Raw genomic sequence first — 27,502 nt, 5'->3', positions numbered from 1 at the left:
CCATACCAAGGATCTCTTCCCATGCTTTTCCTCTGTCCTGCCCAGCTTGGGCTTCCAGTTTTCAGTACTGATGTCCAGTTCTGCCTGGTAACTTGGTCAGAGTTTGTCTCTGCTCCTTTTTCTTACAGATAAATAGCAGTCTCAGTCCTTCACTAATTGCATTGACCATTAAAGGAGGTGCTCATCACCTAGATCTCCGGTAAGTACTGACCTCTCCTTTGGCTGACAAAATCCTACTGCCCTGGGTGTTTGATCTTAGCTAGCCACAGTCCAAAGAACCAGGAGATACTTAAAGAGGACTGGATACCAGACTGTTGCAGCGTAACTGTGGAAGAGCAATCTTCCTCCCCAGTACAGGGCTCTTACAGCCTTCAGGGAAGCCGGGCTGTGCAGAACTCAGCACTAAGCTCACATACTTTCATTAGAACATGTTCTTGCTCAAGTGTGTGATAGCCTGTAGCAATCAGTCATGTGAAGTAGTCCAGCATCTCTTGGCATTAACCATCAGCCTTCAGGCCCGAGCAGAGAGGGCAGCAGCCACCAATGCAAGGGAGAGCTCAGGGCTCTCAAGCCTGCCTCCCAGCCTCCTGGTGGGTGTGACACTGTAACTTGTTTTCCAGGGCATAAAGATGAAGTACAAAACAGATAATCTCTGTCCTTCAGTTCCCTGGCTTGGCTTTCCCTGTGCAAGAGGCAAAGAGCTGCTGCCCACTGACTAGCTCACACTGCTCTGCTTTCTCTAGAGGACACAATCCAGCTGACCCCCCATCCGTCACAGAGGTGCGCAAGCTCGAAGCGAGCATCATCAACAGCTGGGTGAAATCTGCAGGGATGGAAAGAGCACGGGAGAAGCGCTCGGGAGCTTCAGCGGGCAGATGGCTGTGAATACATTTATCCCTGCAGCCTCCAGCAGGGGTGCGAGACTGCCACCAGGATACAAAAAGACAGCAGCCTGCTGAGCTGTGCCTGTGCTGTTTGAGAAAGTGTTACCTCCCCTGCCATGAGGGTTGAAATTCACCTTTCTGATGTGTCTCACCTGCCCCTAATCAAGCACCAAAAGAAAAGCAAAAGGCCAAATCACTGACTGAAGCCAAAACCACATTGTGTGGGTTTCAGGCTCATCTGCTCAGGATAAGAATGCATTATAAATGGTGGAAATAATAAAAGCTTGCCTGGAAGGCCCAAGAATCATCACTGTCCTGAACAGTATGGTTGCAGGAGGCACCTTAAGGTTGTAGCTAAATTATTTTTAGACAAAAAGTAAATATTAGATGACTAGTGGAAAAGCAGAAGTATGTCATTACTCACACAGGTTCACAGGGGCTCTAATTGTGACCAGTTACATAAAAAAGGGCTCTGCCAGCTTCGTCCAGTGCTGTGGGTTTAGGTTTTTTTGTTTTTAACTTGCACAAGAGATCTCCAGTTGTTGAGCTAGAGATTTACACGAAGTAATCCCAGTGTGTACTGCTGTCACCCAAGATCTGCGTATTAGTGACCAGTAAAGCACACTTCCACTTGAGACATCTTCAGCTCTTTTTAAAATAAATTACAAGTTTATTAAAGTGTGTAATATAATTTCATGGCTTGGTACTATAACCAAAGAAGATAAAAAAAGGATACTTCTCACCTTTCCAGGTGGAGTAAACTCATCTTTGCACATAAACAGGTGGATTCTTACCTACTAGAATTGTTATACACCAATAAATACTAGCATAATTGCAAAAATATTAAATCCTGGTAATCAATTGGATGCCTCAGTTGATCCATTTACAATGATTTTATGAGCGGAGAAGCCTCCTGGGTCATTAAAGGTTTACATTACTTATACAGGCAAAGTCACAGCATTGCTTCAGCTTCTGTTACATTGCTCAAACACAAGGCTGTGTGTTAAGTATTTGCACTGCTGGGTCCCAGCCACCATCACAGTGCGACTGGTTCCCAGAGCTACAATGTCAGTCACTGATGCTATTTCACAATATTCAGGTGCTGACAAAAAGAGGTTTTTTGCACACGACCCACTTACCTCTTCCCCGTTCTTAAGTACAAAAGGCCAAAGATTCTGGTCCCCACCCCCCACTGAGCAGTGCAGGGAGAGGGGAAGAGCAGGAACAGATGAAGTCTATTTATCAGATCTTTCAGATTTGTACAACTTAAGGACAAAACATGGAAGACCCAATTAGTCAAACTCCAGCCCCCAAAGAAAAACACTTTAAGACTGTTAGTGGAACTATACCCTCAATAAGACCCGTATTCTCTCCGTTTGCGCTGATGAAAACCTCTGCTAAGAGCTGTCAACATCCCTTTTGCTCATACTGAAGTCGGGCTTCAGGTTTATTGCTGAAACTACGGCTTATACAGCGCTGCTGCTTCCAGCCTTTCTGAGACGCTAGAATCTGGTATTCACCCTCCATGCTCACAGACCCCCCCCAACTTTTCTGAATTTACATTTGCTGTACCCCAGCAATTATTCAGGACTAGCACTACATAAAAAAAAGCAGACAGCGGTGGATGTGTCTGCAGACAGAGAGGATTACATCTTGCTTATATTACCTTTCTAACAGCATCCTTAGCTCCCAGCAAGCAGGCACCCTGACTAAACCAAGCTAGCAGTGCATTAAAGCAGCCAAGTTCAGTATGAGTCTTTTGGCAAGTAATCTGCAAGTTACCGCCTCTGTCCAGTGGCTTGTTTTCTGCCTTTGAGTGAAGAGATGCCCAGGTGTCTTTTGACCTTCCAGAAGGATAAGAGTTCTTTAATCCTCTTATAATGGACTATACTGATCTCTTCTTTTCCTCTTGCAGATAGTACTTGCCCTAAAGGAATCTACATAGTGTGAGAGTCAGAAATGGTTTGATTTATATGGAAGGATGAACTAAAGGCTTTCAAATGCTATAGCAAAGGGGTAAACAAGATACACATGGACTTCCATGCAGATGATTGCTGAGCAGCGCCAAGAATAATTACAAAAACAGCCTTCAGAAACTGTGGCAGAAGTCTGAAGCCAGTGCCACAAACACCCATAACATTTTGAAGCCTTGAGCAAGGACAAATGGATCTAAGCAGAAAACCCTGGTTGTGTGGTGCTCTCTGAGCTGAAGCAAAGAGCCCAACAGCAGCAGTCACCGCTCTTGCAGGAACACTGCTTGTGGCTGAACTTCAGGGAACAGAAAAGGAAAACAGAGTGCAAGAAGAGTAAGTGACCCAGAGCACCATCCATGGGTAGAGCCCCTGTGCTGGTTTAAGACCTGTACCAGTGGGGTTGTTGAGAAAAGGCTTATTTATTCTATCACATACCAGCATGAGGAGTACCACCAAGATGGGAACGGCGCACAAAACAGTAAGAAGCATGTCTCTGGTCACATGCCTTTAAGTCAGAGCTTGAAAACTGATCATGTGAATTGGCAGGTTTTCCTGGCAAGCACAAGTTATCCACTGCTGAAGAGCTCGGGGTTGGTTTTTAGTGGAAGCTGAGGCCTCCAGACTTTGACAGTAAGTTCTAGCAATACTTCAGAGACAAAAAACCCTAAGCCATTCTTCCAGAATCCAAAGTCAGGAAACTCTTAACCCTTCTGTTGAAGCAACAAGCTTGCCAGACAGCATCTTGGAGCTACCCTGACATGCCAGCTTTACTGGTCTTGTTAAATATACTGAGTGTGGCACTGGAAATCTGGAGCTGAAGCGCCTGCAGGGGTATTTCTAGGAATGCACAGCTGATGGGAAGTAGTCATAAAAGGCAGAAGAGATTCACAAAACTGTGTAAACATGTTAGCTGCAAAAACCTATCCCGTCTGCATCCCTCATTGCTGCGCTGTCACACTAGTATAGAATAAGAAACAAAGCAGATTCTTTGCCTAGTATTTGGAGGAGTAAATACAGCTCTATTTGAGCTTGGCATGTAATGTTGAAAATCTTGTTAACAGAAAGCCATGTGAAACACAGAGGGGTCCCTGTCAGCCAATACCACAGATCTTGCAAAAATGCCAGTTTCTAAGACCTGTAGTGAGCCTTCAGTTCTCAAAAAGTTCAGAGAATAGATGCCAACTGTAGCCCCATCCATCTATTGAATTTTCTTTGAGCAAACAGGTACATATTCTTTTCTGAGCTGTGGCTTAAACCCCAGAGTGTGAGACTTCCAAGTCCTACAGCTGTGCAGCACTCCATGGCTGTGCCCAGATCCATTTCTGTTTCTCAGTGAAAGCGTAAGTGAATAGTACAGCTCGGTGGGGCTGGGTTTGGGGGGGGGGGGGGGGGGGGGGTTTGTTTTATTTTAATTAGGCAAGGCACTCAAGGTCTTGGAGAGAAACCAAGGCAGCTCTTCGTGCAAAAGGACAGAATCACTGGCTGAAGAGATGGCCTTTCCGCAACATTTGACTTAAGTGTCAGAAGCATACCAGTACGTTGAAACACCAAAATGGATTACAGACCCTGCAGTTAAGGCTTTGGTTCAAAGAACCACAGAGTACTCGAAAGAAAAATTTTCAAACACGTGCAAAACTTCTGTTGTGCTGGGGGAGCACGTAGTGGAATTGAGATGGGCTGAGAAGCTCAGAGACTAATCTGACACAACATATTATGTTAAGGAAGTAAAAATAAATAAGCAGTTAAAGTAACCTCTGCAAAAGAACAGGAAGAAGCAGATGAGCTTTTATCAGATTATTTAGGTTTGTGCCATTTCACATGTGATATAGGAGTCTGAAACAAGCATTTGTTCTCAAAGGTAGAGCGAGCTGAACAATCTTAACTTCAGATTTAAAGGACAAGGACAGTAAAGCCACACTTTGCAGAGATTCAGTTTCCCAGGAAGAATTAGGTAGAAAAGAAATTAGTTGTACTAACAGGCTCAGCTAAAAGACAAGAAGTGTGTTTGGGAAAGTGATGAGTTATTCTTTCCTTCCTTTAACTCATTATGAAATGGCTTATTACTCTCAAGCCAATCATAAGGCAAAAAATTATAACACAGTCTCCCACAGTCCCATTTGTAGAGTTGATTACATTAAGTCTAGTATAAGACTTCAACAACAGAAGATTTTTGGTGCGCATTTATTCCACTTTCTAAGAAATCTCTTTGTTTCCTCAGTAGGCCTGCCGTATACGTTGAAAAGCCAAACTCTGGCAGTTTTACAATCCGTAGCACAGTCATTAATTAAGGGTTCAATACTAACTTCAATCGAAGGCACAAGGCCAAAGCAACACAAGTCAGTAGGGCCTGGGTAGTCTCACAGAGGTTTGGTTTTTTTTCTTCTTTTTTTTTTTTCTCCAGTTTTAAGCCTTCAGCTTTTAGCCAAAGCTCAGCTCCTCAGAAACATGAACCTGCTCCACAAACAAAAACACTGAAGGTGCTTCCTCCCACATTTCAACAGCATTTTCCTTCTTTGCTATTATGTCAAAGAAAACAAAAGTCTCAGGAGCAAATCAGTTGTGCAGACAAAGACTACAGCTACTGGATTCCACTGTACACATAAGTAAGAAACTAATTTCCAGGGTTACTGGTGGCATGTGAACTGGAGGAACATTAACATTCTGCAGAAACTTGTCAAGTCTTGCAAATCCCAGGGTGCCTTTGGTGACAGAAAAAGGTGCATTTAAATAATTTGTAAAATTTCTCCATTTCCATAAGCCATCATTAGTACACGGAATGATAAATATTCTTTAAAAGACTTAAATAGTGGTCCCAAGGGTAACTTCTGACTCCAGCAAACAGAATTATCAGCATAAAACAAATAAAGATGCATCTTACTTTACAAATACCATAAAATACACATACCCCCCTCAGCCACTGGAAAATTAACTATTACAGTCAGATTTAATTAGTTCTGTGTAGCGGCCCTAAATGTACCTCACTGTCGCTAGCACGCATCTGCATACTTCCCACCACTCCCATTAATGTGAGGGGAAAGGACATTTTGGTGAGAACAACCTCTTTAAGAAATATGAACAAGCACATTTCCGAGAACTTATCTGTGAATACAGGACTGTTCAAGTAGCTACAAAACCAAAATGAAAAGCACTATAGAAAGCCGATTTCTAAATTCATGGTTTAAAATCTATTTGCACATATAAAAAGGAAAGATCCCAGGGCTCCCATAAGATTCTTAAAAAAAACTGGGTCTGCTTTGTCTTCAAGCAACTGAAGAGATTTCACCAGTTCTATTGGGACCAGAAACTGTTGCAATACATTTAGACTGCCTGCTTTTAATACTACTAATGAAAACACTTCTACCCAAAGTACTGTTTAGGAAAAAAAAAATTAAAGTTTCTCCACAGTCCAAAAAATGATGAATAACATGAACTTTGCTGTACGGTTGTAAGCTTGTTTTGAGTCAACAAACACAATGCAATATCTGGACAGGAAGGGACGGAAGGAGGCTGACTTAGAATTATACCTAATGTGCTCACAAGCTTTCCCAGTGCCCAACCTCAGAAAGCAGCTTTCAGTCAGAATACCTGAGTCTAACTGATGCAAATAATATATAAAATGCATGTGTAGTTTCATTTGCGTTTCACATTATCTCCTGCATTCCTGCAGATAAGTTAAAAAACTGCAATACCTCTACAAAATTATATACCACTTTGAGCCAAACCAGCAGCGGATTCTCTTCCATCATTCATTTCAGCCACAGCTTGAACAGATTGTTCAAAGCACTCTATAAAACTAAGACACTGTACAACAGATGCTTTGCTCCCACTTCCTTCTTCTAATGTGATGCAGCATAGCTCGGTAGTTTGGAATGAGATCAGAGTATCAGTAGCAATACTGACAGCATTGCTTCTAACTGGGACAACATTACAGTTCTTTGTTTATTCCGCTTACCACCTGAAACACCATACATTCTTATGAAGGAATGGCGCTGTAACTGAGTGTTTCAGTGAATCCAGAAAAAAACAGAAATGTGTAGGCTTATCCCTTCTCTCCAGGGACAATCCTGTGCTGTAAGACAACTTGCTGCATTCCCGATATTTAATGAGCATTTAGTAAGACTGACATAAGTGAGTTCTGGTTCACCAGAGCACCGTGAATGTCACAGTGCACACTACAATTATTTGCTGAACCTCATCATCAATACCAGGAAAACCAGCTTAGCATGGCACAGCTTGTCCATCCCACAACCAGGGATTAGACTTAAGACTGACATGACTTCTCCAAACCAGAGAGGCCTTCCCAAAGGTTTTGTTTGTTTTAAGCAAAAAAAAGGTGCAACATAGCATCTCTCCTCAAACCCTGAAAAGGAAAGTGACTTGAAGATAAGAATGCCACCATTGGAATATCTATTGACACCCAGTCTATGCTGGCACCCAGATAGGGAGTGGATGAGCTTCTGTGTTAAACACGTATTTGTCAAGGTTGATTAAGTCTATGTCATCTGAAAACAGCAGAAACATGTATTTGAGTGTTTCCCCAAGGAAGAAGCTCTCCATCTTATCTCGTGGCTCTGGATTACTGGGATTCTGGACGTTGTTAATGGAAGTATAACCACCTGTAGGAACCTGTGCCAAAAAAAAAAAAAAAAGCAGAAATTTTGTATATTTTGATAATCTAAAATAAATTATTTTCACTTCTTAACATCCAGATGCACTTGGAGAAAATAAGTGCTAAGAAACAGTTCAGCATGTTTTTAATTTCACACTTGTTTTTCATATACATATAAAACTTCAGTTATGAAAAAAATCGCATTGCATTTTAAAAAAAACCATGAGGATAAAATGAAGCAAAATGTCCGTTTATGCTTAATTTAAAGAGGTATCACAAAGAACATCCCCTTGAAGTTTCTGGACAAACGTACAGAAAGTAACTAGTGCAATTTCTACATGAGATTTGGTCAAAATTCTCTTTAAGAACAGACCATGGATATTTAATGACCACTGGCATCTAGGCCACACTTTTACAGCATCTCAGAGTGGTATCTCCATGAGCACTGTAGTCAGAATGAATATAAAAACCCTTCTATTAAAGCATTAATGCCATTTTGTGGCAATTTTTTTTTTTTTGCAACTTCAACCAAAGGGTGCTTTCAATCCAGCCAGGTCCTACTCAGCTCCTGAATTCTAAAAAAGATCACAGCAGAGATTCTAACAGCTTCCAAGAAGACATAGAGACGCTTTGGTAGTCTGCATACAGCTTCTACATTTTACTTTTTAATCAATACAAGTTCCTTCCCTGAATGTACTAAGTGGTGTATCTCAAACTGTAAGGCACTGCATGAACTGATTTTTTCTGTGTGTTCTTACAAAGTTCCCCACAGGTATTTAATGACTCTTGAAAGATACTAGGTTTTCAAAATTCTTGTTAAGAGAGCAAGTGAGTGGATACAGTCCTGACAGAACAAGGTCATTATAAGCTGACCTTACCCGTGTGTATTTATTGAAGTTCTGCAAGATTTCCCAGCCCCAGTCTTGGTATTTCTTATCACCGGTGAATCTGTACATATAAAAAAGGCTTTCCACAGTTTCTGGTCGCAGTAAGTTGTGCCTGTCTGCAGGCTGCGAGAGAAAAAAAAAGCAAGAATAATTCACACAGGGAACTTCCTCAAGGATACAGAAAGAAAAATAGTGATTTCCATCTCCATTTACTCCAGAGAGTTTATTATACATAACTCAGATTCTAAATACACTACAGGGGTAATTAAAAACAAAGGCTAGGGTACACCTAGAAAGCAAGGCAGCAAAAGAACAAGTTGCTCCACATCAGAGCACATCACCAATATCCATCCAGCTGGGAGTTTCAACAGCAGAAGAGATACAGAAGAATAATCAAATTACAGTTCAGGCCAGCTAGCTGTTCACCTTGATTTCCACATCTTTGTGGCCCTTTTGTGCATGAAGATTGAAGTGTACGATCTCTGGACTCAGGCCTGTCTCTACTTGAGCATACATCTGGTAACAGGTTTCTATAAGGGCTTCAGCCAATTTCATGTGATCAGCAGTCAATCCATTGTGAGCTCCCAGTGCCAAAGTACCAGGCAAAAAGCAAACCAAGTGATCCTGCAAGACAAGACAACTCTTACTGGGGAAAAAATTACACAACAAACAGGTATTTGTGTGTGTGCTTCTCTGTGTCCATATGTATGTGTCCTGGCCCCCCCCCCCTTTTTTCTTCTTTCTCTTCTTCAAAACACGTTTCAGGTACCAAGAACTTGAGAGTAACTTTTTAACAATCTGATGTAATGTAGCATGAGGCAGGCAGCTTTATTACAGAGACATCACTGATTTGGAAAATGTACAAGACTGTGTATTTTTATGTCAAGTTTCTGGAAAAAAGGTCTCAGGTCAGGGCAAGGGGGAAGAAAGCATCTTTGGTTTACCAGAAGTATACATTTCATACCAATTCATGAAGGGGGGGGGCAGAATCACCTCAAGGTTTCTCAATAGACACCTAAAGGGACTACATAAGGGACAAAGATCATCTGAATTTTAAACTTAAAATGGAACAGAGATGGGAGTCAGCCACAGAAAACAAAGCTTTGGTGAAAGGGGAGAGGTCAGCTGAAAGAGATTTTCCTCATTCTGAAATAATCACCTTAGAATTACTGTAAGAGAGACAACATCTACAGAGATCATTAGAACCACTGATACATCTGGAAAACACCAATAAGCATACTTCTGCCTGAAAGCTTGCCCCTTTCTTGCAGCTTTGTTATTTGGGGTAATAAAAAGCTATCACACCTCACTTCTATAGAGCACTAAATATGCAAGAGCACCATTTTTCTAGACAGTCTGGAATACAGCTGGCTCCCATTCCCACCACTAGCTCTCCTAGACTTACTCTCTTGTTTACAGTCAGCTGAATGCCACAGATATCAGGCCCCTTGAACAAATCATCTTTGGCTCTTCATGTATATATGGAAGAGGGGCACCTGAGGATGATCATGTGAAGAGCATTCCTGCTTGCTTTACCAAGACAAAGCAGCAGCAATGAAAGGAGTGCAGGGACATTTCTTTCTTAGCTTTTACTCGCTACAGCAAAAATTTGTTCAAAGGACAAGAGGAGAGGTATTACTTCAAGAACTGTGCAACATTTGTAAACAATCAAGATTAATTTAGTTAACTTTCCAAGAAAGCTCAATCGTCAAAGTCAGTTGAAGAACACATCAGAAAACAGACTGTATAAAATGCCCAAAACTCATCTCCAGAAAAATTCAATTTGCAATGTAAGACAGACTGTCCTCCTTCAGGGGCTAGTCCACCACTGCTATTGTGAATCTAAGAATTGCAGGTTAATGTCATATATGGAATTTCAAATGATTCTTGCCGTTCAGAATAAAAGCTCAGGTCTCACGACCCAAAAACATAGTAAAAACACTCTGGTGCACAAGCAGCAGGTGTACAGACCTTTAAAAGCTTTGTCCAGTCCTAAAGGAAATGGTTGAGGGTGGTGAAGGTCAACATAGACATAGGAGACAAACATCCCCCACTTTTCCAGTTGGCCAGGGTAAGACACCTGTCAATCCTTTCACCCAATAATTCATTAAATACCAAAACACGGACTCTCTGGAACAGAAGCAAGTGTACCAACACATGCAGAAATCTAAGTCAAACCTATCTGTCTGAATCCAATTCTCTCATATCTTTGGATGGGGGAGCCCCCTCTACCCAAAACCCAGACTCCAGTCTCGCTCACAGCAGGTTTGGAGAGCCTTTGGGAAATTCAGATGCAAGAAACACATGCTGAAAAACAGAACTGAAAATCTCAAAAACACTACATCAAGAAACGAAACAAGTCAAAGAATTCACTAAAGCTCACTTCAGGTATTGAAAAAGCGTCACTCATCTTAAAAAAACGCCACACATACAACACCTGCACTTGCATGTGATCTTTAACTGAAAGATCTTAAAAGGCATTTTAAGGAGTATGGATGCACAAATTAAGAGCAGGGAGTTAAGATCAATCAATTTTCCCTACAGCAAACAGCATACTGTTTTACTCAGTAACCCTACATATAGTAAAAGAAACAAGTGTCATGAATGGACAGAACCCTCCACAACTATCAGATTCTTTTTTTTGACACAGTAACACAATATTAGATCACCTCCTTCTTTTGAAGGTAAATCAGAAAAGCCAGGTGTGCAAGTATCCACATATATATTTTTGAATTATGGAAAATAAATAATACATAAAATACACACTGCCTGAACAGTTTCAGATGCTTGAATTTTACGACCAAAACAGAAAAAAAGAGAAAGAAAATTTTACTCCAGGACCAAGACATTCAGTCTTACAGAAACATAAATGGATTTACTAGAGTAACTCAAAGAGAAGGGCCCTGGTTTGTAGAGGTGACTACTGTCTACAAACTAGTTACTCAGTACTGCCATCACACTGGCTATATGTATAGTTTTGGCTTTTTTGGGGTGGGGGGGAGAGTGGTTTCTTTGGAGGCGGGAAGGGGGAAGACAGCACAGAAGCTTTGCGTTTGCCTGTCCATATGCTGATTTATTTTTTTTTGGTAGTGGTTTTTGTGTTTTCTTTTATTGTTATTTCTTTAAATGCAGTTGTACTTCTTACCATCTTGGCACTGAAATGGCCGTGAGCAAGCTCTCCTACAAAAGTAAGCTCCTTGGGTTGTGATTTCTGAAGAAGATGCTTTTTCACTCCTTCTATGGCTCTCATATAGTCTTCTAACAGCCTGTGAATTAAAATAATTCCCAGTTGGCTCACAAACACGCAGTCAGAACACATTTAATCATAGCTGATGTTCAGCACAATCCTTTTGGCGACTGTTATTTCAGTCTAAAGAACAATATTTAACGAAATGTGAAAACTGACATAAAAACCTCAAAGTCACCATCAACTGGACATTAATTAGTTATTGCTACCATGTAGCAATATTTGGTTTACTTGAAAAGTAAACCCTAAATTTAAGTATTAAAGAAAACATACCCCCAAGTCTGTTTCTAGGCAGTAACCAGCTTTATTTCAGGAATCCTAAGAAGTACAATAATTGAAATCACAGAAAATCTAGGCTGGTAAGGACCTCTTGGAGGTCTCTACTTCAACCCTCTGCTTTGAAGCAGATTCAATTAGATCAGGTTGCCTGAGGGCTCATCCGAGCAATGTTTTATTATCTCTATCCAAAGATGGAGATTCAATGACTTCGAGCAATCTTTTTCAATGTTTGACCACTCTCATTGTGAAATATTGTTTCACAGTATTTAATTGGAATTTCCCTTGTTTCAAAGTACTTCTATGTGGAAAAAGCCCTGTTGAATAATTCCATTTTGAGGCTCACAAAATGCCATCATTCATGGTCCCAAAGTCAACAGTTCTTCATTTACAGTGAGGTATAGCTTGGAAAAAGCAGTGACGCAAACTTTCTTGCAGAGATGCACCCGCTCTAATGTAAAGAAATGCCTGAAAGAGGCACATTGTTGCTCTGTATGCATTAAACCCCTCCACGTGAAGTCCAACATAATTAGCTTATAAGCAGACAAAAACTGCTTGGATTTCTTGTCTTGTTTTGGAGGAAACCTCTTCCAACATCTCTAATTCCTCTGCTCCTTGCAAACATTCTCTTCCACTTATCCAGTGCTGATAAGAGAAACATAAAGAGACTGGTTTGGGTTTGTGTGGCAGGGCTTTTGGTAGCGGGGGAGGAGCTGCAGGGGTGGCTCCTGTGAGAAGCTGCTAGAAGTTTCTCTGGCTCCAAGTCAGACCAGCCTCTGGCCCAGGCCAACCCCATCAGTGACGGTGGTAGCGCCTCTTGGAGAACAGATTTAAGAAGGGGAACCTACAGCAGGGGAGGAGATTGGAATGTGAGAGAAACCCCTCTGCAGATACCGAGGCCAGTGAAGAAGGAGGGGAAGGAGGTGCGCCAGAGGAGGTTGATGCCCCTGCAGCCCGTGGTGAGACGGCAGGTTGTCCCCCACCAGCTCAGGGAGGTGAGTGGGGGAGCAGATGCCCACCTGCAGCCCAGGGAGGAGCCCACACCGGAGCAGGTGGGTGCCCCCGAAGATGGCCGGGACTCCATGGGAAAGCCCGCACTGGAGCAGTCTGTGCCTGAAGGACTGCAGCCTGTGGAAAGGACCCACGCTGGAGCAGTTCATGGAGAACAGTCTCCCATGGGAGGGACCCCAACGCTGGAGCAGGGGAAGAGTGAGGAGTCCTGCCCCTGAGGAGGAAGGAGTGGCAGAGACAAGGTGGGATGAACTGACCCCAACCCCCATTCCCCATGCCCCTGTGCCGCTGGCAGGGAGCAGGTGGAGAAAATCGGGAGTGGAGTTGAGCTGGGAAGGAGGGAGGGGTGGAGGGAAGGGGTTTTGAGATTCGGTTTTATTTCTCATTATCCTGTTTTGATTTGATTGGTAGTAAATTAAATTGATTTTGGTTTTTTGCCCAAGTTGAGCCTGTTTTTTGCCCGTGACCGTAAGTGGTGAGTGATCCCTCCCAGTCCTTATCTCGACCCATGAGTCTGTCTTTATATCTTCTCCTCATCCCACCACGGGGGGAGGAGTGAGCAAGCAGCTTCGTGGTGCTTTGTTACCAGCTGGGCTCAAACCATGACAGGGATGTAAAGCAAAAGTTTACACAAACATCAAACTTCACTCTCCTTTCTTAGAAAAGTTATTCCTCATGGATTAACTGTCCTACCTCAACAATCTTGTAGGATTCACCTTTCCCTAACAAACCCAGAGAAAACAGACATCGCTGGTGAAATGACGTATCATCAGTATTTCAGAAGTGTCTAATTATGTTCCATATCTACTGCAAAGACTCCTGTCTGTAACACTCCTCACATCTGATGTGCTGAGGAAGAAGTTTTCTGAGGAGAACTTTTGAGACTAAGCCTAACTCTCATGCTGTTTTTATATCCAGTTACCACAGGTCCCTCTTGCTTGCTTAGTTTGCTTTTAAAAACAGTGGTATTTTCAGTCGACTGTTGGGCACATACATTATTTTTTCTTTAAGCAGCAAACTACAGGCTAAAGTTTTACAGCTCACATAATTCTCACACTGATATGAGAAGTGCAAGGAACTTACTCGTTTTCTTTTTTCCCACCCTGAATCCATTGCTTGAGCAAATACTCATAGTAGCTGTCAGCTCTGGCTCCCAGAGTATAGACACCCAAGTGAGTGAACTGCCCGCTATTGGTGTTTATGAACATAGGCACTAGTCCGTCATTTTTCCCTGAGAGGGTGTGAACATGCTTCATCACCTCATCTACAGCTTTCTAAAAGAAAGAAAATAGCAAAAATAAATTACAGATATAAATGATGCACAAAACTGTGGCTAGTAACTTCAGGCTGATAACAAATCTTTAACTATTCTTCCTCAAATTAGCATCAGGGACATCAAGCTTGTGCAATATATTAAATACAAGATTTCAAACTTTCTGACTCTCAAAACATGATGTTCTGGGTACATTTAAGTACCCTGAAATAATTATAACTATTTGATTTCCTTCAAGTAAGCCCAATCGAAAGCCAGTACTATGGCACTGGACTATGATCTGACTTGTATTTGCAAAGTAGAAGTCTAGCTAAAATAACAACTACATGAATCATGCAATAGCTAAAACTTACTTAAATAACTGCACTCTTCAAAACCTGAGCTGTGGATACAGTTTAAAACAATAAAACATCACCAAACAAAAAGAGTGGAAAACATTATTTTCTTTGGAGTTATTTTTATTTCAACTAACTTTTCCTCATACTGTGGTTTGGTTTGGTTTTTTTTTTTTTTACATCAAAAGCTGTTTCTGAGGGAGAAAAATAATTATTCACCTCCACTACTACTTTTTGATATTTAAGAAAATAATTGGAATTACTTTGTTTCTTTTCCTTCCCTCATCTAGAGTTTCACAACTCATTTAATGTCCCTTAGAGACTACAGACACCACATGTATTGATGGAGAGTCAGTGGTGGAGCTGTAGAGAGGTGGAAAAAGAGAAAACCATCAACTGATTCTTCCATACCTGGAATTTCTCATCTCCAGTAAGACGAGAGAGCTCCCTAAACTCCAGCTGAATACTGGTCACCTCTGCCACAGTGCTGTCGGATGTCCAACGAGGTGGATGTGCAGTGCCCCGGCCAATGTTGACATCAGAATATGGTATCTTGGAGGGGGTCTTGAACGCTGGCATAAGCCTGTTCCCAATGTCTTTCTAAAGAAAACCCAAAAGCACAGGACAAAACAACAAACAAAACAAAAATTAAATATATACACACATGCACAGCCCTTTAGATTTTCTTTCAGCAAGCAAACAGAAAAAGAGAGAATAGCAGCTTAGTTTTAGATGGTACAAGAAAGCCAAGAATTAAAAAGGGTCATGGATTTATGTATAGTAATGACTACAGACTTTATACCTTGCTCCTAGTATTGCACGCCTCATTTGAGTCTGCAATCCCTGTGCAATGCAATGTAATTCTGAAGTCATTAACTGCATCTAGCTAATCTAAAGAGGTGGCTGATGCTGTTAAGACACACAGAAAGGGCAACAAAGGACAACTATCACTCTTTACCAACCATTTATTTCCTTTTTTGTTTCATGAGATTTATTATGGTCAGCTCTTCATCAACAGAAGAACAGGCATATAAGAATACCTGATATAACATAGCAAGGCTCTGAGGTTATCCAGAGAGCAAAAAAGCAGCGCAGGCTTAAAAAATTAATGGTAAATCCCTTTCCCACCACTTTAAATATGAAACTGTTAAAAACCAGCAACATTTAACTTTCTGATGAATCTTTCCTCAACTTTGTCCAATATGGAACACATAATCCAGTTTCATTTGTAAGACTAGTCACTCACAGCTTTTTCCAGGAAGAGGCTATCTCCAGAGAGGTGGTAGGTGCTCAGCAAGCCCCCCAGGATACGAATAGTGCTCTCAAAGAGGTTCACATCCACATTTTTATCAAATACTAAATCGTTTGCTACCCATTTTCTTGCTTCTTCAAACTCTGCAAAGTATAAAAGGTAGTTCAGTTATGAACTTCTGGCATGTTTCAACAACTAGACTACAGACATTAGTATTCCATATATCCATGACAGTTACTTATATCTATCTACACAGATCACAACTTTAGGTGGAAAACTAAAATGAAGAGCACACACTGGGAGAAGTTTGACTACCATTGGCTTAATTCTTATTCAGCACATACTACAGATGCATACAGACAGAAATACCCAGCAAAATAAAAAGTTCTAATAGTCTAAAAAAAGAAGAAATTGAGGAATTCTTTGTTGAAATAGTCTAGAAATTGATGTCTTTTAAGTCCATCCATTTGTCTTGTCAGACAATTAGTTACACTTCCAGAAGAGCCTTCTGAACTTTTTAATTAAATCTTTTAAACCAAAGCTGTTATCTACCAAGATAAGGGATAACATTTTCAGTTAACAGCCATTAAGGCCTTTAGTCTAGCAATGTCCTGGGGACCCTGCCTCCTGCTTCAGCACTTAACCCATAAAATCCCAACAGTCTGCAATTTTTTCTCCAGAAACAAAAATGGTTGTTTATCACACTACTAATTAAAAAAGGAATGTAAAAATAAAAACCATTTTAAATTCAACAGTCAGCTTATCAGCAGCATCACTCAGTGATTGCTTTTGCACAGGGTCTAATTCCATGGTGTGAGTGAGCTAGCTCACGCCTCTAACTGTGAAGGCTAAGTTCTCACACCTTCCCAAAACTCCTGATAATAAGCAGGTGCAGAAGAACAACCAGTTTCCCAGAAATGGAAGGTATTCCACAGGAGATCAACTCGAAAGCAAAAGGATGCCCCTGTGTCCTCATAAGAAAAAGTCTTGGATGTTGGGTAAATGAGAAGAACCACAGAAAAATCTCTGCTGTCAGATGTTAGCACTGTCTAGCAGTACCATAGAAAAGGTAAAGTCCTCTTTCACAAAAGAGTTAGCATTCATCAGCTTATAAGAAAAACTGGCAACCTCAAACAGAACTTTCATTTATATAGCATTTGTTATTCAGAAGAAACCCCAGGAGCTTTCTAAGGCAATCAGCAAAAGAACTGCTATAAAATATGAAGAAGCCTTCACCAAGAACCCATTTTCAAAACAACTAAATTACTAATAATTTATTTTAAAAGCTCTATGCAGTTCACTGTTAATTTTTTATGAAAAATAGGCAACATGCTGTCAAACTTCAGGATAGCCTGCTCAGGCCTAGAGCTGCAGACACAATACAGAGTTTTTGTTTGATTTAGTATTTTACACAAACTTCAAAGTTAGAAGAGACTGAACCATGAAAGACTTTGACTTTTTATTGTCCCCTTACTAGCAGCTCTGTTCTTCCTAACTTGACACAAAAAATTGTATGATTGATAGAAGTTTACAAAGGTGGCTACTTACCAAGGTTAAATAGATACAGTTCCAGAATTTTTTAAATACCACTAAAAAAAACCCTGCACCACAAAAAAAAACCCAAACAAAAACCCCCCAACCAACCAACAAAAAAACCCACACACCACAAAATACTTTTAAATACTGATTAAGCAAGTTTTTTTGCAACAGAATTGCAGAATTTTTGGCTTAGTTTTTAAAATCTGTTTGGAAGTTTTCTAACAGTCACTTCCAGAATAACTATGAAAAAATACAGACAGCAGAGCAGTTCAGGAAGGAGGTATTGAACACTCCCCTTCTCCATCCACTGATTCCTTAGAGAAACAACCTTCTTAAATCCAGATATGAAATATTGATATTAGGTGTGATAAAACACAACCTAGGAGCTTACAGGCTAACTGCCTAACACTGATGGGTAGAAAGCCTACAGTGGCTGTATAATGGCACAAAGATACCACTAGGGTTTTAGTATAGAAACAAAAATCAGGAGGCTTATTAATACATTCTTCAGATTCTAGCAGATATAGCCATTGTTATATCTAACAGCAGAATATTTTTTTTCTGGCTCAAAATTCTATTCCAAGAAAAATGGTGGCCTTTAATATAGCTGGTGGGGTTTTTAATATTTATTTTTATACATAGTTTTTATATATATATGTGTGTGTGTGTGTGTACTTACCCTCACAGTAAAACTAAACTTATTGGCCACATGCAATAAAAATGTTCCCCTCAAACAACTCTGAACATGTACTGCCCGAATAGAAAATAAGGAATTATTTTAGAGGGGAAAAAATGGAGGAGGAAAAAAAATTACCTTCTTTTAAGCCTAAAATCCACATGGTATCCAAGGCATCAATTAAGGTAAGCCCAAGTCCAAACCACTCGCTGTAGGACTTGGACAAAGGCTTCAGCTCATCATGGCCCCAGGCAAAATCCTTGTATCCTTTCCATGCATGGCGGAAGGCTTCTATCACAGCCATCTGATGTTCGTTTATGGGCACTGCCAAAGGAAAACAGCACCTTGCTCAAGACTTCTGCAGTGGAGTTATGCAGCTATACCAAACACCATTTTGCTGTATTCTACCCAAAATAAACTTTCTTCCAAACTAAATGATCAGCGTAATGGAAAAACCATCCTCAGATTATTCTTTTTAGTACAGTTTTTCCTCTGCAGAATAACCAGTCAAGAGTTTCTGGTCAGCAATTCAGCCAGGTGGAAGCAGAGATCTCTCCCTGGCAAAAAAAAGTCACTTCTGCAAATAAAACATTAAAATAATCACATGCACAGTTGTTAGATGAGTATCACTAAAGCTCAAAGACCTGAAAATCAGGAAATACCAGAATTAAGATTGCTTAAAACAACTGTAATTCAGCTGCTGAATACATATGCTTAACAATAAAATCCTCAGCTAATTTACCACATACCATTTTTTCTTCATCTTCCCCATCTTATCCATTGCTTTCTGCTAAATTTAAAGTCAGTTATACAAAATGATTTCCCTTGAACTTTTCATTTAATACAAAAAAAGGAAGAAAATTTACATTTTCCATCTTGGGCAAGGCCATGCCTTTTTCCATGGTTCTACTGAAATTTTTGCTTGCAATTTGCCATAAAGTTGAGTTTATGTTACACATTCGAAATGACAAATTTCAAGCCCATTAGCTGAAATTTTGCAAAATTATAAACAAAGATTTCTAGAGTGGGAAACACCAACCAGCATAACTAACCCCATATACATTAAACTAGCAAATGCCACATTACATACATTGTAGTACACCACGTTTATCATATCAGAACTTCCTTGTAAGAACCCAGAAAGCAGAGCAACAGGTTCTTTACTCCACAAGGACAGCAACTGCAAAAACAATTTCTACAGCTTTCTGGTGAGCCTTAAAAATAGTTCAGTTTAATTCAGGGATGAAGTCACTTTCCCTGTATTTGCAGAACAAAAGGAAAACCACTGCTGAAAAAGGAAGCTGTCCCTTTCAAGCCCTCTCTCTTTAGACTGTCCTTTCCTGGAGAAAAGATGGAAATGTCTGCCTCCTCCCAGAAGCTATATTTCAAAGATTTGTCACTAAAATTTATTTTCAAATTCTGAAGGCTAATAAGCATGAAGGCTGTCATAGTGGAATAAAGACACCAAAAGGCTTGGATGTTCTAGATAAATAATCTTTCCTTCATTTTTTGTTTCCTTTAATTAAAATAAAATAGATGTGTGTGTGTGTGTGTAGGAATTGCACAACTTCAACCACAAAAGTGAGCAGAAATAAAGGTATCATTAACTGTGCTATTTACCTGGTTCCTTCTGGTCTTCGGCTTCCACAGATGAAGGTTTTTCTGGTTCCTTTATTTTACTAGACGGAGGTTCAGTGCTTTGGTCAGGTTCTATCACTGCTCCTCTCCAGCTGCAAATCCAAGGGATTGTAATTAATTTGATCACAGAAAGTAATGCAAATGAATGACACTTATCTCTGCATTTCCTTTTTCTCACAATACTTTGATAAAACAGTGATTTGGATTTTGTATCAAGGATCAAAAGAACCATGTTGTCCACTAGATAATTTTTTCCGTTCAAAAAAAGTAATTTGCACCAGAGAAATTTTACTGGATTAAGAAAGGTATCTTACAGGGTCTTGGAATTTCATTAAATATCTTGGCAAGAGAATTTAATAAAGAACTTCTAAAAAGAATTAAAACACCTAAGAATGCTGCCATTAGAAGTATTTTGTTATCTACCAGTTCTGGAATGATCACAGGAGCCACCAACACTAAATAGTACCACACAAATGTGATCATCAAAAAATCATGAACAAGCACAAAGGACTAGCCACTTAAGGTAGTACTTGCTTTAATACCAAGGGGTTCACAAGCCTTCCCTACCACCACAGATGCATAAAACAGTTTTTACAGGTTTTTATTAAGAATATCCTTAAGCAGAAGTCTTTCAGAATGGACTTCAAGTCAAGCCAAGTTCATATCAAGATCAAACAATCTCAACCATGCTGTTTAATAAATAGATATGTTGCCTTTGAGTTCATGATATGCCTCCTAAGGGAACCAAGCTTACAGGACCTTTAAAGTTTATATTGTTTATAGTCAGCATACCTTATGACCTACATAAATCCCATCATTTCATTTCTTACTTAATTTGTAACTAGTCTTCACTGCTCTCCTAAGTTTTCCTGTTACCACCCATTTAACTCTACGAGTTATAGCATAAGCACAAGAGTAAGGCACTTCAAGTCATTCTGAGAGATTTCAGATAATACCAACAGCCAACATGCTGATGCAGGCACAGTTCTGTTATGATCAGCTCAGCTGTGCTGGTGCTGAAAAGGACACAAACATACAAAAACACCAAGCCACTAGGTGTTCCAAATCTTAAGAACCTCTGCTGAACTTGTAGTCTTTTCTATATCCAAGTCACATGCCTCCAGTTATTCCCAAATCAGAAGATTTCAATCAATAATATCTTAGGGAATAACTTAGTATAAATATAATCATAGCAGCATAGAGACTCTGTAAAAGATACTACTATATCTGCATTAAAGGGTCTTTGAACTATATGATTAATCTTTTGTAAGAAAGGAGCAAGCATATCTTGTACAGTTACATGCACACAACTACGTACACGTCTACAACTTCTGCCAGTTCAACTTGGGCTTACCGTGCTTAGTGGCATCATACCCCTAATCAGCACTGACACTGGTATAGTCTTCCAAGTCTGGCCCAGGACAAAGACACTTGTGACAGTGTTATTGTATTGATACTGGTACATTAACATTTACTACAAACCAAATGACAGAAACCTACAGACACTGAGAATTCTCCTGAGCATTAAGAGCATCTAAGTGCATTAGAAATCCAGACAGCCTTGTAGGGCTCCAAATCCTCTGCAGTCCTATGATGCAAACAGTAAAACCCAAAAAGCTGCACATTCACTGAAATTAAATAAATCAGCCTAGCAATATCAACAGCTGTCAGGCCAGACCTGAGAACAAATATATGCAAGGAAAGAAATCAACCTCAGACACAGACAACAAAAAGCCATTACAATTTTCACTCCAACATCCAATGGATCTTGGGGGGGGCAAGGCGGGGAGCACTGTAACTTGCTGGAAACATTTCTACCTGATAATGGATTTTTCTGTTTTCTCTTCTTTATCAGCCTGGATCTGCTCTTCTACAACCCTGCTGGTATCATGTCGGGTCTTCAGCCTCACATCCCTCCGTGGTGGCTTGATCTGAAGATTGGAAGGACCACGCCAAACATGAGGCGGTTTTGGCGGCTTCTGAGAAAATAAAGAAAAAAAAAGATGTGCTTGGTATGTTGCAGAGATGGTAAAATTTCAAACCATAAATCAACAGCATTCCAGTGTTAAACATAACTTCAGATAAATCTTATTTTGATATCGTATCAGCATGCAAGTTCTGCCCTGAATGGAAAGTATGCTAAAGACCTTGGGTTTTTGTTTGTTTTAAACTTTTGGTAAAACTAGCCAGTTCTTAAGCTTAAACTGATAACTTACTTTTAAACTACCTCCACTGCTACCACATACTAATTTAAGACAAGGCACTGCCAAAGGATTGTAAAGATATTTGATTCCATTTTACTAGGCACAGTAAACTTTTATTAGAATTAGCAAAAAGCATGCAAAAAACCCCCAAAAAAGCTTACACAATGTCAATGTTAGGTAATACCAAGATTTACAATACAGTAATACATGCACATTTGTGCATGATGAGAGAAATATTTAATACAAAATTTTGTATTCATTAACTGGAAATCCCCAAGTTCATGAGGTAAATACATGAAGAGCAACACGGTAACCTGTATTCCTCTACTCCACTAATCCACACAGTCACCTCATGTTTCTTTCCCCTGGCATCCCCCACAAATGTAACCCTTCAAAACCTACTAACATCTGTTCTGTTTGCTGATATTTTTCAATCTACCAAAAAAGCTATTCCAGTTCAGTGTGACACTGACTGTATCCTACGTCTCATATTCAACCACCACTGTATTTAGGCTCCTCACAACAGCAAGACTAACGTCCAGAGCACTCCAAGTCCAAACAAATTAATCACATCAGGAAAGTGAAGCCTCAAGTAAGAGGTCACTGTGACCTAAAGTCCTGGTAGTCTTAGGTATATCAGTGATTAAGAAATAGTATACTGACCACTTAAATAAAAAAGGTAAAGCCAAGAAATACTATACCAAAGCCCTTCCTGAGAGGAGAGTATTCCACCCAAAGCAGACTTTTATTGCAAGTTATAACGCTTTTCTCCTCAACAACTGTTGGAACCAAGCACTATTTGCAGCTTTCACAAGCTCTTTGGTAGCTTTATAAAACTCATTTCTTCTCATAGTACCTGCGGTGAAAGCTCTGCGTAGTCTCCAAGGTTGGCATCTGCTTTCTGGGGTGCTGGTAGAACAGCTGGATTTGCCAGCTTTAATCCAGGAATTTCTGGTTCTGTTCTCTGATCATCCAAGGATTTGTTTGTTAGACCTGGACATACAAAACTGCTCAGCACAAGGAATCAACAGTTCAGGCTCCAGCTAGAAATTTATATAGAAATTTATAACAGTTTGCTGCATTCACATACTGCACCTTTTGCTGCACCTCCAAAAAGTGTTTCCATTCTCAAAACACTGATAAACACACACTAATTGTTAGATACGAAGTGTCTTTTAGTATTAACACTGTCCCTAACATAGAAGGAGGCTGCTAAAAGGCACATGATTTTTTTTTTAATTGCTATTATTTTAGCTTGTCAATACAGGCAGTAAGATAATATCAAAGGTAAATGTGCCTTTGTATTGTAAAAAAGCTTGGCATTTCTAATCTGATGGACAATCAAAACCAAGAGAGGATTATTTTATTCTACTGTTTAGGTTTGGGTTACTAATATCTACATACAAACATCATAAAAACCACTCACAGCCTCCAAATCTTAATCAACTAAAACAAAATGTTGCTCTAGTCAAGACAAACAATGAAAAGGCATATGAAAAATATTTCTGATGAAGCAGAAACAAGTCATTGAAACTTGTCACATAAAATCATCTCACAACTGTGCTTTAATGGATACACCCAGTACTGTCAATAAAAATTAAAACTAGTTATAAGAACTACAACAATCTCCTAAATATAATACCACATTCTGGTAATTCTGAGCTATACAGAACACATACTTTTCCACGGTTCCCCCATGCTTGTGTATGAAATGACTCCACAGACTGCCAAGAAGGCAAACAGGAAGAGAATTACACTCCGCTGTAGTCGAGACAGCTGCTTCCATTTCTTTAGGAGAGAAAATAAGTAAGAGGAATAATATTTAGCATGACGTTAAGAGCCTACTCAGTCAAAAATAAACTCTTATTGGTTCATTCAGAGCAAGAAATGCAAAACTGAGTAGGTTTAATTTTACCCTCTGTTTCCAACTGCAGACATCCATTGCTTATTTTCTTTGATGATAGAGAAAATAGAAATATAACATGCTAGCATATGGCACAGCAGGCTCTGAGAAATATCAGAGGCACTTGCTGCAAGAACCTCAGAGACCGTCAAGTGCCGAGATTCCCAGAGAGCATCGCATACAGTGCGCTGACTTTCATCACAACCTTCGCTGGCTGACCTGTGCATCTGCCCAGATGTCAACTGGGAAATAAGCCAAAAGCCTCTTTCCTCCCTTCTGGCTGGGGAGGTACTGCAGAACAAACATGCAAAATAAGAAACAGAAGAAAGTGGTAGAAAAACTAAAAATGTTACTGCAGCAAAGAAGAAAGGCTCAAAATAAGCTAAGCACCGGTCACTGAACAAGAAAAGCCAGGCATCTTGCCTCTGACAAACATATGTGGAACTGTCACACAGAACAGGTCCTGCCACCACAAATAAAGTCACCAACCTGCAGCAACATGACAATGAAGCAAACCAACAGAACAAGGAACAAGACAAAACCACAACGTTTTCAAGTTTAGTCCTGGGCAAAAATGTCTTTTTAAAACTGAAATATATACAACAAAATCACTAAAAGCAAATGCTACATTAACCTGAGAGAGAAGTTTTCTCCATTTAGAGAGAGAGCAGTTGGAGTTAAACATTAACTGCTAAACCACCATTTTGTTAGTTTTCTAACAGTCCTATCAAAATTCACCAGAGCAACATTTTGCTTCTCATTACTGGTTTGTGCATACAGAGAGAGCGCTTCATTGCCAATGCTACACTTGGGAACAACCTACAGTTACCTACAAACCACTCTACACCCCACAGCACTTCCCATAGTCCTCATCCTCTTAATAACAACCAGAGGCTGCAAATGTTTCAGTGAAGAACTATCAATGTGCTCAACATTGCCAAGCCCCAAAGCAGACATTTCCTGTTTGCTTCCCACACTGCTGACAGTACAGTAATCCTCTACACCCTTCCCTACACACACCACAAGTTGCTGATACCACTCCTTCACCTTCGGCTCTACTTGCACAGCCAACCGTATCATCATCTCCCAGTCGCAGAAGGATGCCTGAAACCCAGCAGCCCTGTGTTTCCTCAGGATAGGATGGGAAAAGGGGCATTGACTGTGGTGTCTTGGGATGGGTAGGAATGAGGCACAAGAATACATGACGGCATTCACCACCATCTTACTTTTTCTTGCTGACAAAGAATAAGAATAAAAGGAAGGGTGAAACATCTTGTGCCCTATCCCCACATTTCCCTAGCTGTTAATAAGAGAGAAGCTGCCATACTGTGTCCCTAAACAAGTTCTTCCTATGCTTCACCTGACCACCTGTAAAGCCTCTCTAGGTGACTATACCTCATCTCCTATCTGCAGGAAGGGTTATCTTGTTCCTTTGGCTCACAGTTTCCCACCCTGCCTCTCCAGCCCAACTCCCACCCTCGGTAAAGCTGCCTGCCCACTCCCTACCCACAAGCAGACAAGAAGGTCACTTCCACACAGCAATGCCGGAGACCTCTCTTCTCACATTCAGCCTTCCCACAGAAAGCAAAACTGTTCCCTTTACTCTCCTAGGGCAGAGGACAGGAGTCCCCCTTCAAACCCTAAAATACAGGGCAAAGGCACCAAGACCAAATCTTACCCCCTCCCCTCCACTCCTGCCCAGAGAGCACAGTGTTGCCCCCCAGATGGCCACTAGCAGAGGGCAGGATTCCCCTCAAATGCACACCATATTCCCCCGCCCCAGCTTTGTTCACAAAAAATAAGGTATGACTTAGAGCACTCTCTACCAGCCTGCACTCCACAAACCCCTACCAGATGGAGAGCTGCCACCCGAACACTTCTGAGAGCAGACCCCCAGCCCGGGGCCACCCCTCCCCAAGCCCAGGGCATCCCCATCGTCAAGTGCTCGCAGCTTCGGCCCCCTCCCCAGCTCGGAATGGGGGGGTCCCAAACCAGATCCCCAGGCCAGGACACCCAACACACAATCCAGCTGCACCCAAGCCCAGGGACACCCCTCATCGTCCACTTCCTACAGCCCAGCCCTCCCCAGCCCAACAGTCCTCCCTCATTGCCAGGTGCCCCCTGCACCCAGCTCAGGGGTACCCGCCACCACCGTACAGCTCCCCACCCGCTCCAGGCCGGGTCCTCCCCTCACGGCCCGGAGCCCCCCGCGGCCCCGGGTCCCCTCACGGCCTGCAGCCCACCCTCACCCGCCAGCAGGAGCGCCGCCTCCAGGCCTTGCTGTTATTGTAGCCGCCGGCCCCCACCGGCTCCTCCGGGCTGAGGGTGACGGAGATGAAGTCCCGTCGCGGCGGCGGCGAGGCGGCAGCAGCTGAGTACATGGCGGCGCCTCAGGGGCCGCAGCCCGCCCGCCCGCCACCCCGCGCGCCGGCCGCCATGATCCCGCTCCTCCCACCACAGAGCGGGACGCAGCAGCCGCTTCCGGGTGCCGCTCTAGCCCGAGAGCACTTCCGGGACTCTATGGTGCCCCTAGCAACAGCCGCGCCACGCCCTAGCAACGGGGACGCCAGGGCCGGCGCGGCGGCGAGGAGCGGCGGCGGGGCCGTGGTGGCTCGCCCCCCTCACCGCGGGCAGGGAGGCGGCAGCCGCGGCCCTCCCCGCCTCACGCTGCGCTTCCCACCCGCAACACCCGCCGAGGCTGCCACGGGGGGACGCAGCTCCCGGCGTGGGCTTGTTCCGAGTCCGAGCAAGGCCGCCAGTCACCCTGACCCAGGCACCTCCTTCGGGCAGAGGGGGGGTGGTGGCTGGGGCTGAATTTCTTTCCCTTTTTCCCCTTGCTGGCCCTCGCTTTAGCTACTTTCACCTTGCCAGTCCCCCTGCCTGGCAAGGACTTCAGCTGCCCGGGCGGGAAATGAGATATAAGGAGAGGCTGGGGGTCCTCACTTTTCCTGTGTTGTGAGACTATAATATAGAGACCAGTCACAGAAATATTGGGGTGAAAGAAACATAAAAGGAAGTGTGAATGTGGGATGTCATCAGGTAAAACAACTCAACGACAATTAAGAGAAGGGCCTGTGTGCTCCCCTCATTCGAGCTCAGGAAGGTGCAGCTCCCATCTGTTACATTTTAAAAGAAATCAAATCTGATTACAGCTAAAATCTTAGGAATATAAAGTTATAGTGCGTAACTATAGTAGATAAAGAACTTAAAGAATGTGTAGTACTGTACTTTTAGCTGATTATCGTTGGCTTATATTTTCTTTTAAGAAGCCAAGAAGATTTGGTTCTTGGAAACTCCCTACCTTTCCCATCTTGATAACTGAAAGACCAATCATTGAAAAAGTTAGATTTCAAAAGAGAACATAGTATACATTTTTATGCAAACTAATATAGATAGTGATGAGAATCATACTGTGCAGAATCAGCTAAAAGAGGTCAAGAAGCGGACAAGTGAGGAAGACTATGAAAGACCACCAGAGGGCTTCTGAAGACCACCAGAGACCTTTGCTGCGCCTGCTGTGAAGACATATACATATGCCAATGATTTACTGGAAAGTTGATGATTATGTATAACATTTCCCAGAAACTTAATGAATATGTATAACAGGTGTGTATTTAACTGTATCGTTAGACAAGACAGGTGCACACGATAGGTGGAGCGATCCCCCGTGTACCCAGCGCTACAATAAAGGAGTACCTGCTTCTTAAATTCTCATTGCTGTTAAGGAGTTTTATTCCGGATTTCAGCAACACATCTAGCTTGGAGAACCATGCTCTGGTAAGGCCACAGCACCAG

At 41.6% G+C, this 27,502-nt stretch overlaps 2 protein-coding genes and 1 long non-coding RNA gene across 4 annotated transcripts in view; 1 reads left to right on the top strand and 2 right to left on the bottom strand.

Moving 5' to 3' along the window:
• DPP7 (dipeptidyl peptidase 7) overlaps positions 1 to 1,732 on the top strand; it is a 35,043-nt gene extending 33,311 nt beyond the window's left edge. Inside the window, exons 12-13 of the mRNA XM_052816009.1 lie at positions 129 to 199; positions 744 to 1,732. Coding sequence (XP_052671969.1) covers positions 129 to 199; positions 744 to 885 — 213 coding nt within the window. The 3' untranslated portion in view covers positions 886 to 1,732. The remainder of the gene's footprint in view (positions 1 to 128; positions 200 to 743) is intronic.
• On the bottom strand, positions 1,532 to 26,173 carry MAN1B1 (mannosidase alpha class 1B member 1). 2 transcript variants are annotated; one of them, XM_052816006.1, is made up of 14 exons: positions 25,957 to 26,055; positions 24,767 to 24,942; positions 23,484 to 23,592; positions 22,661 to 22,797; positions 21,419 to 21,579; positions 19,583 to 19,692; positions 18,101 to 18,286; positions 15,742 to 15,890; positions 14,907 to 15,095; positions 13,971 to 14,161; positions 11,499 to 11,619; positions 8,780 to 8,977; positions 8,345 to 8,476; positions 1,532 to 7,483 (listed from the first exon to the last, which is right to left on the bottom strand). In XM_052816006.1, the coding sequence occupies exons 2-14, from the start codon at positions 24,926 to 24,928 to the stop codon at positions 7,280 to 7,282; spliced, it is 2,049 nt and encodes a 682-aa protein (XP_052671966.1). In that variant the 5' UTR covers positions 24,929 to 24,942; positions 25,957 to 26,055; the 3' UTR covers positions 1,532 to 7,279. The 2 variants fall into 2 exon arrangements, with proteins under 2 accessions (XP_052671966.1, XP_052671967.1); XM_052816007.1 differs by lacking the exon at positions 24,767 to 24,942 and having other exon boundaries at positions 25,957 to 26,173.
• On the bottom strand, positions 11,881 to 13,195 carry LOC128154846 (uncharacterized). Its single transcript, XR_008239437.1, has 2 exons — positions 12,896 to 13,195; positions 11,881 to 12,521 (listed from the first exon to the last, which is right to left on the bottom strand). It is a non-coding gene; the product is annotated as an uncharacterized LOC128154846 (long non-coding RNA).
• Positions 26,174 to 27,502: the final 1,329 nt, after the last annotated feature.

The sequence above is a fragment of the Harpia harpyja genome, chromosome 19, assembly GCF_026419915.1.
Source record: "Harpia harpyja isolate bHarHar1 chromosome 19, bHarHar1 primary haplotype, whole genome shotgun sequence".
NCBI classification, from domain to species: domain Eukaryota; kingdom Metazoa; phylum Chordata; class Aves; order Accipitriformes; family Accipitridae; genus Harpia; species Harpia harpyja.
This window is presented reverse-complemented; position numbering and strand designations above follow the sequence as displayed.

Excerpts from the sequence above, each read along its gene's own strand:
- MAN1B1 (XM_052816006.1), bottom strand. The coding sequence starts at position 24,928 with ATGGTGGTGAATGCCGTCATGTATTCTTGTGCCTCATTCCTACCCATC. Across the intron at positions 22,798-23,483 it reads CATGGGGGAACCGTGGAAAA|GTCTAACAAACAAATCCTTG; the intron begins GTATGTGTTCTG and ends TTGTATGTCCAG. Across the intron at positions 8,978-11,498 it reads GCCATTTCAGTGCCAAGATG|GATCACTTGGTTTGCTTTTT; the intron begins GTAAGAAGTACA and ends CTTGTCTTGCAG.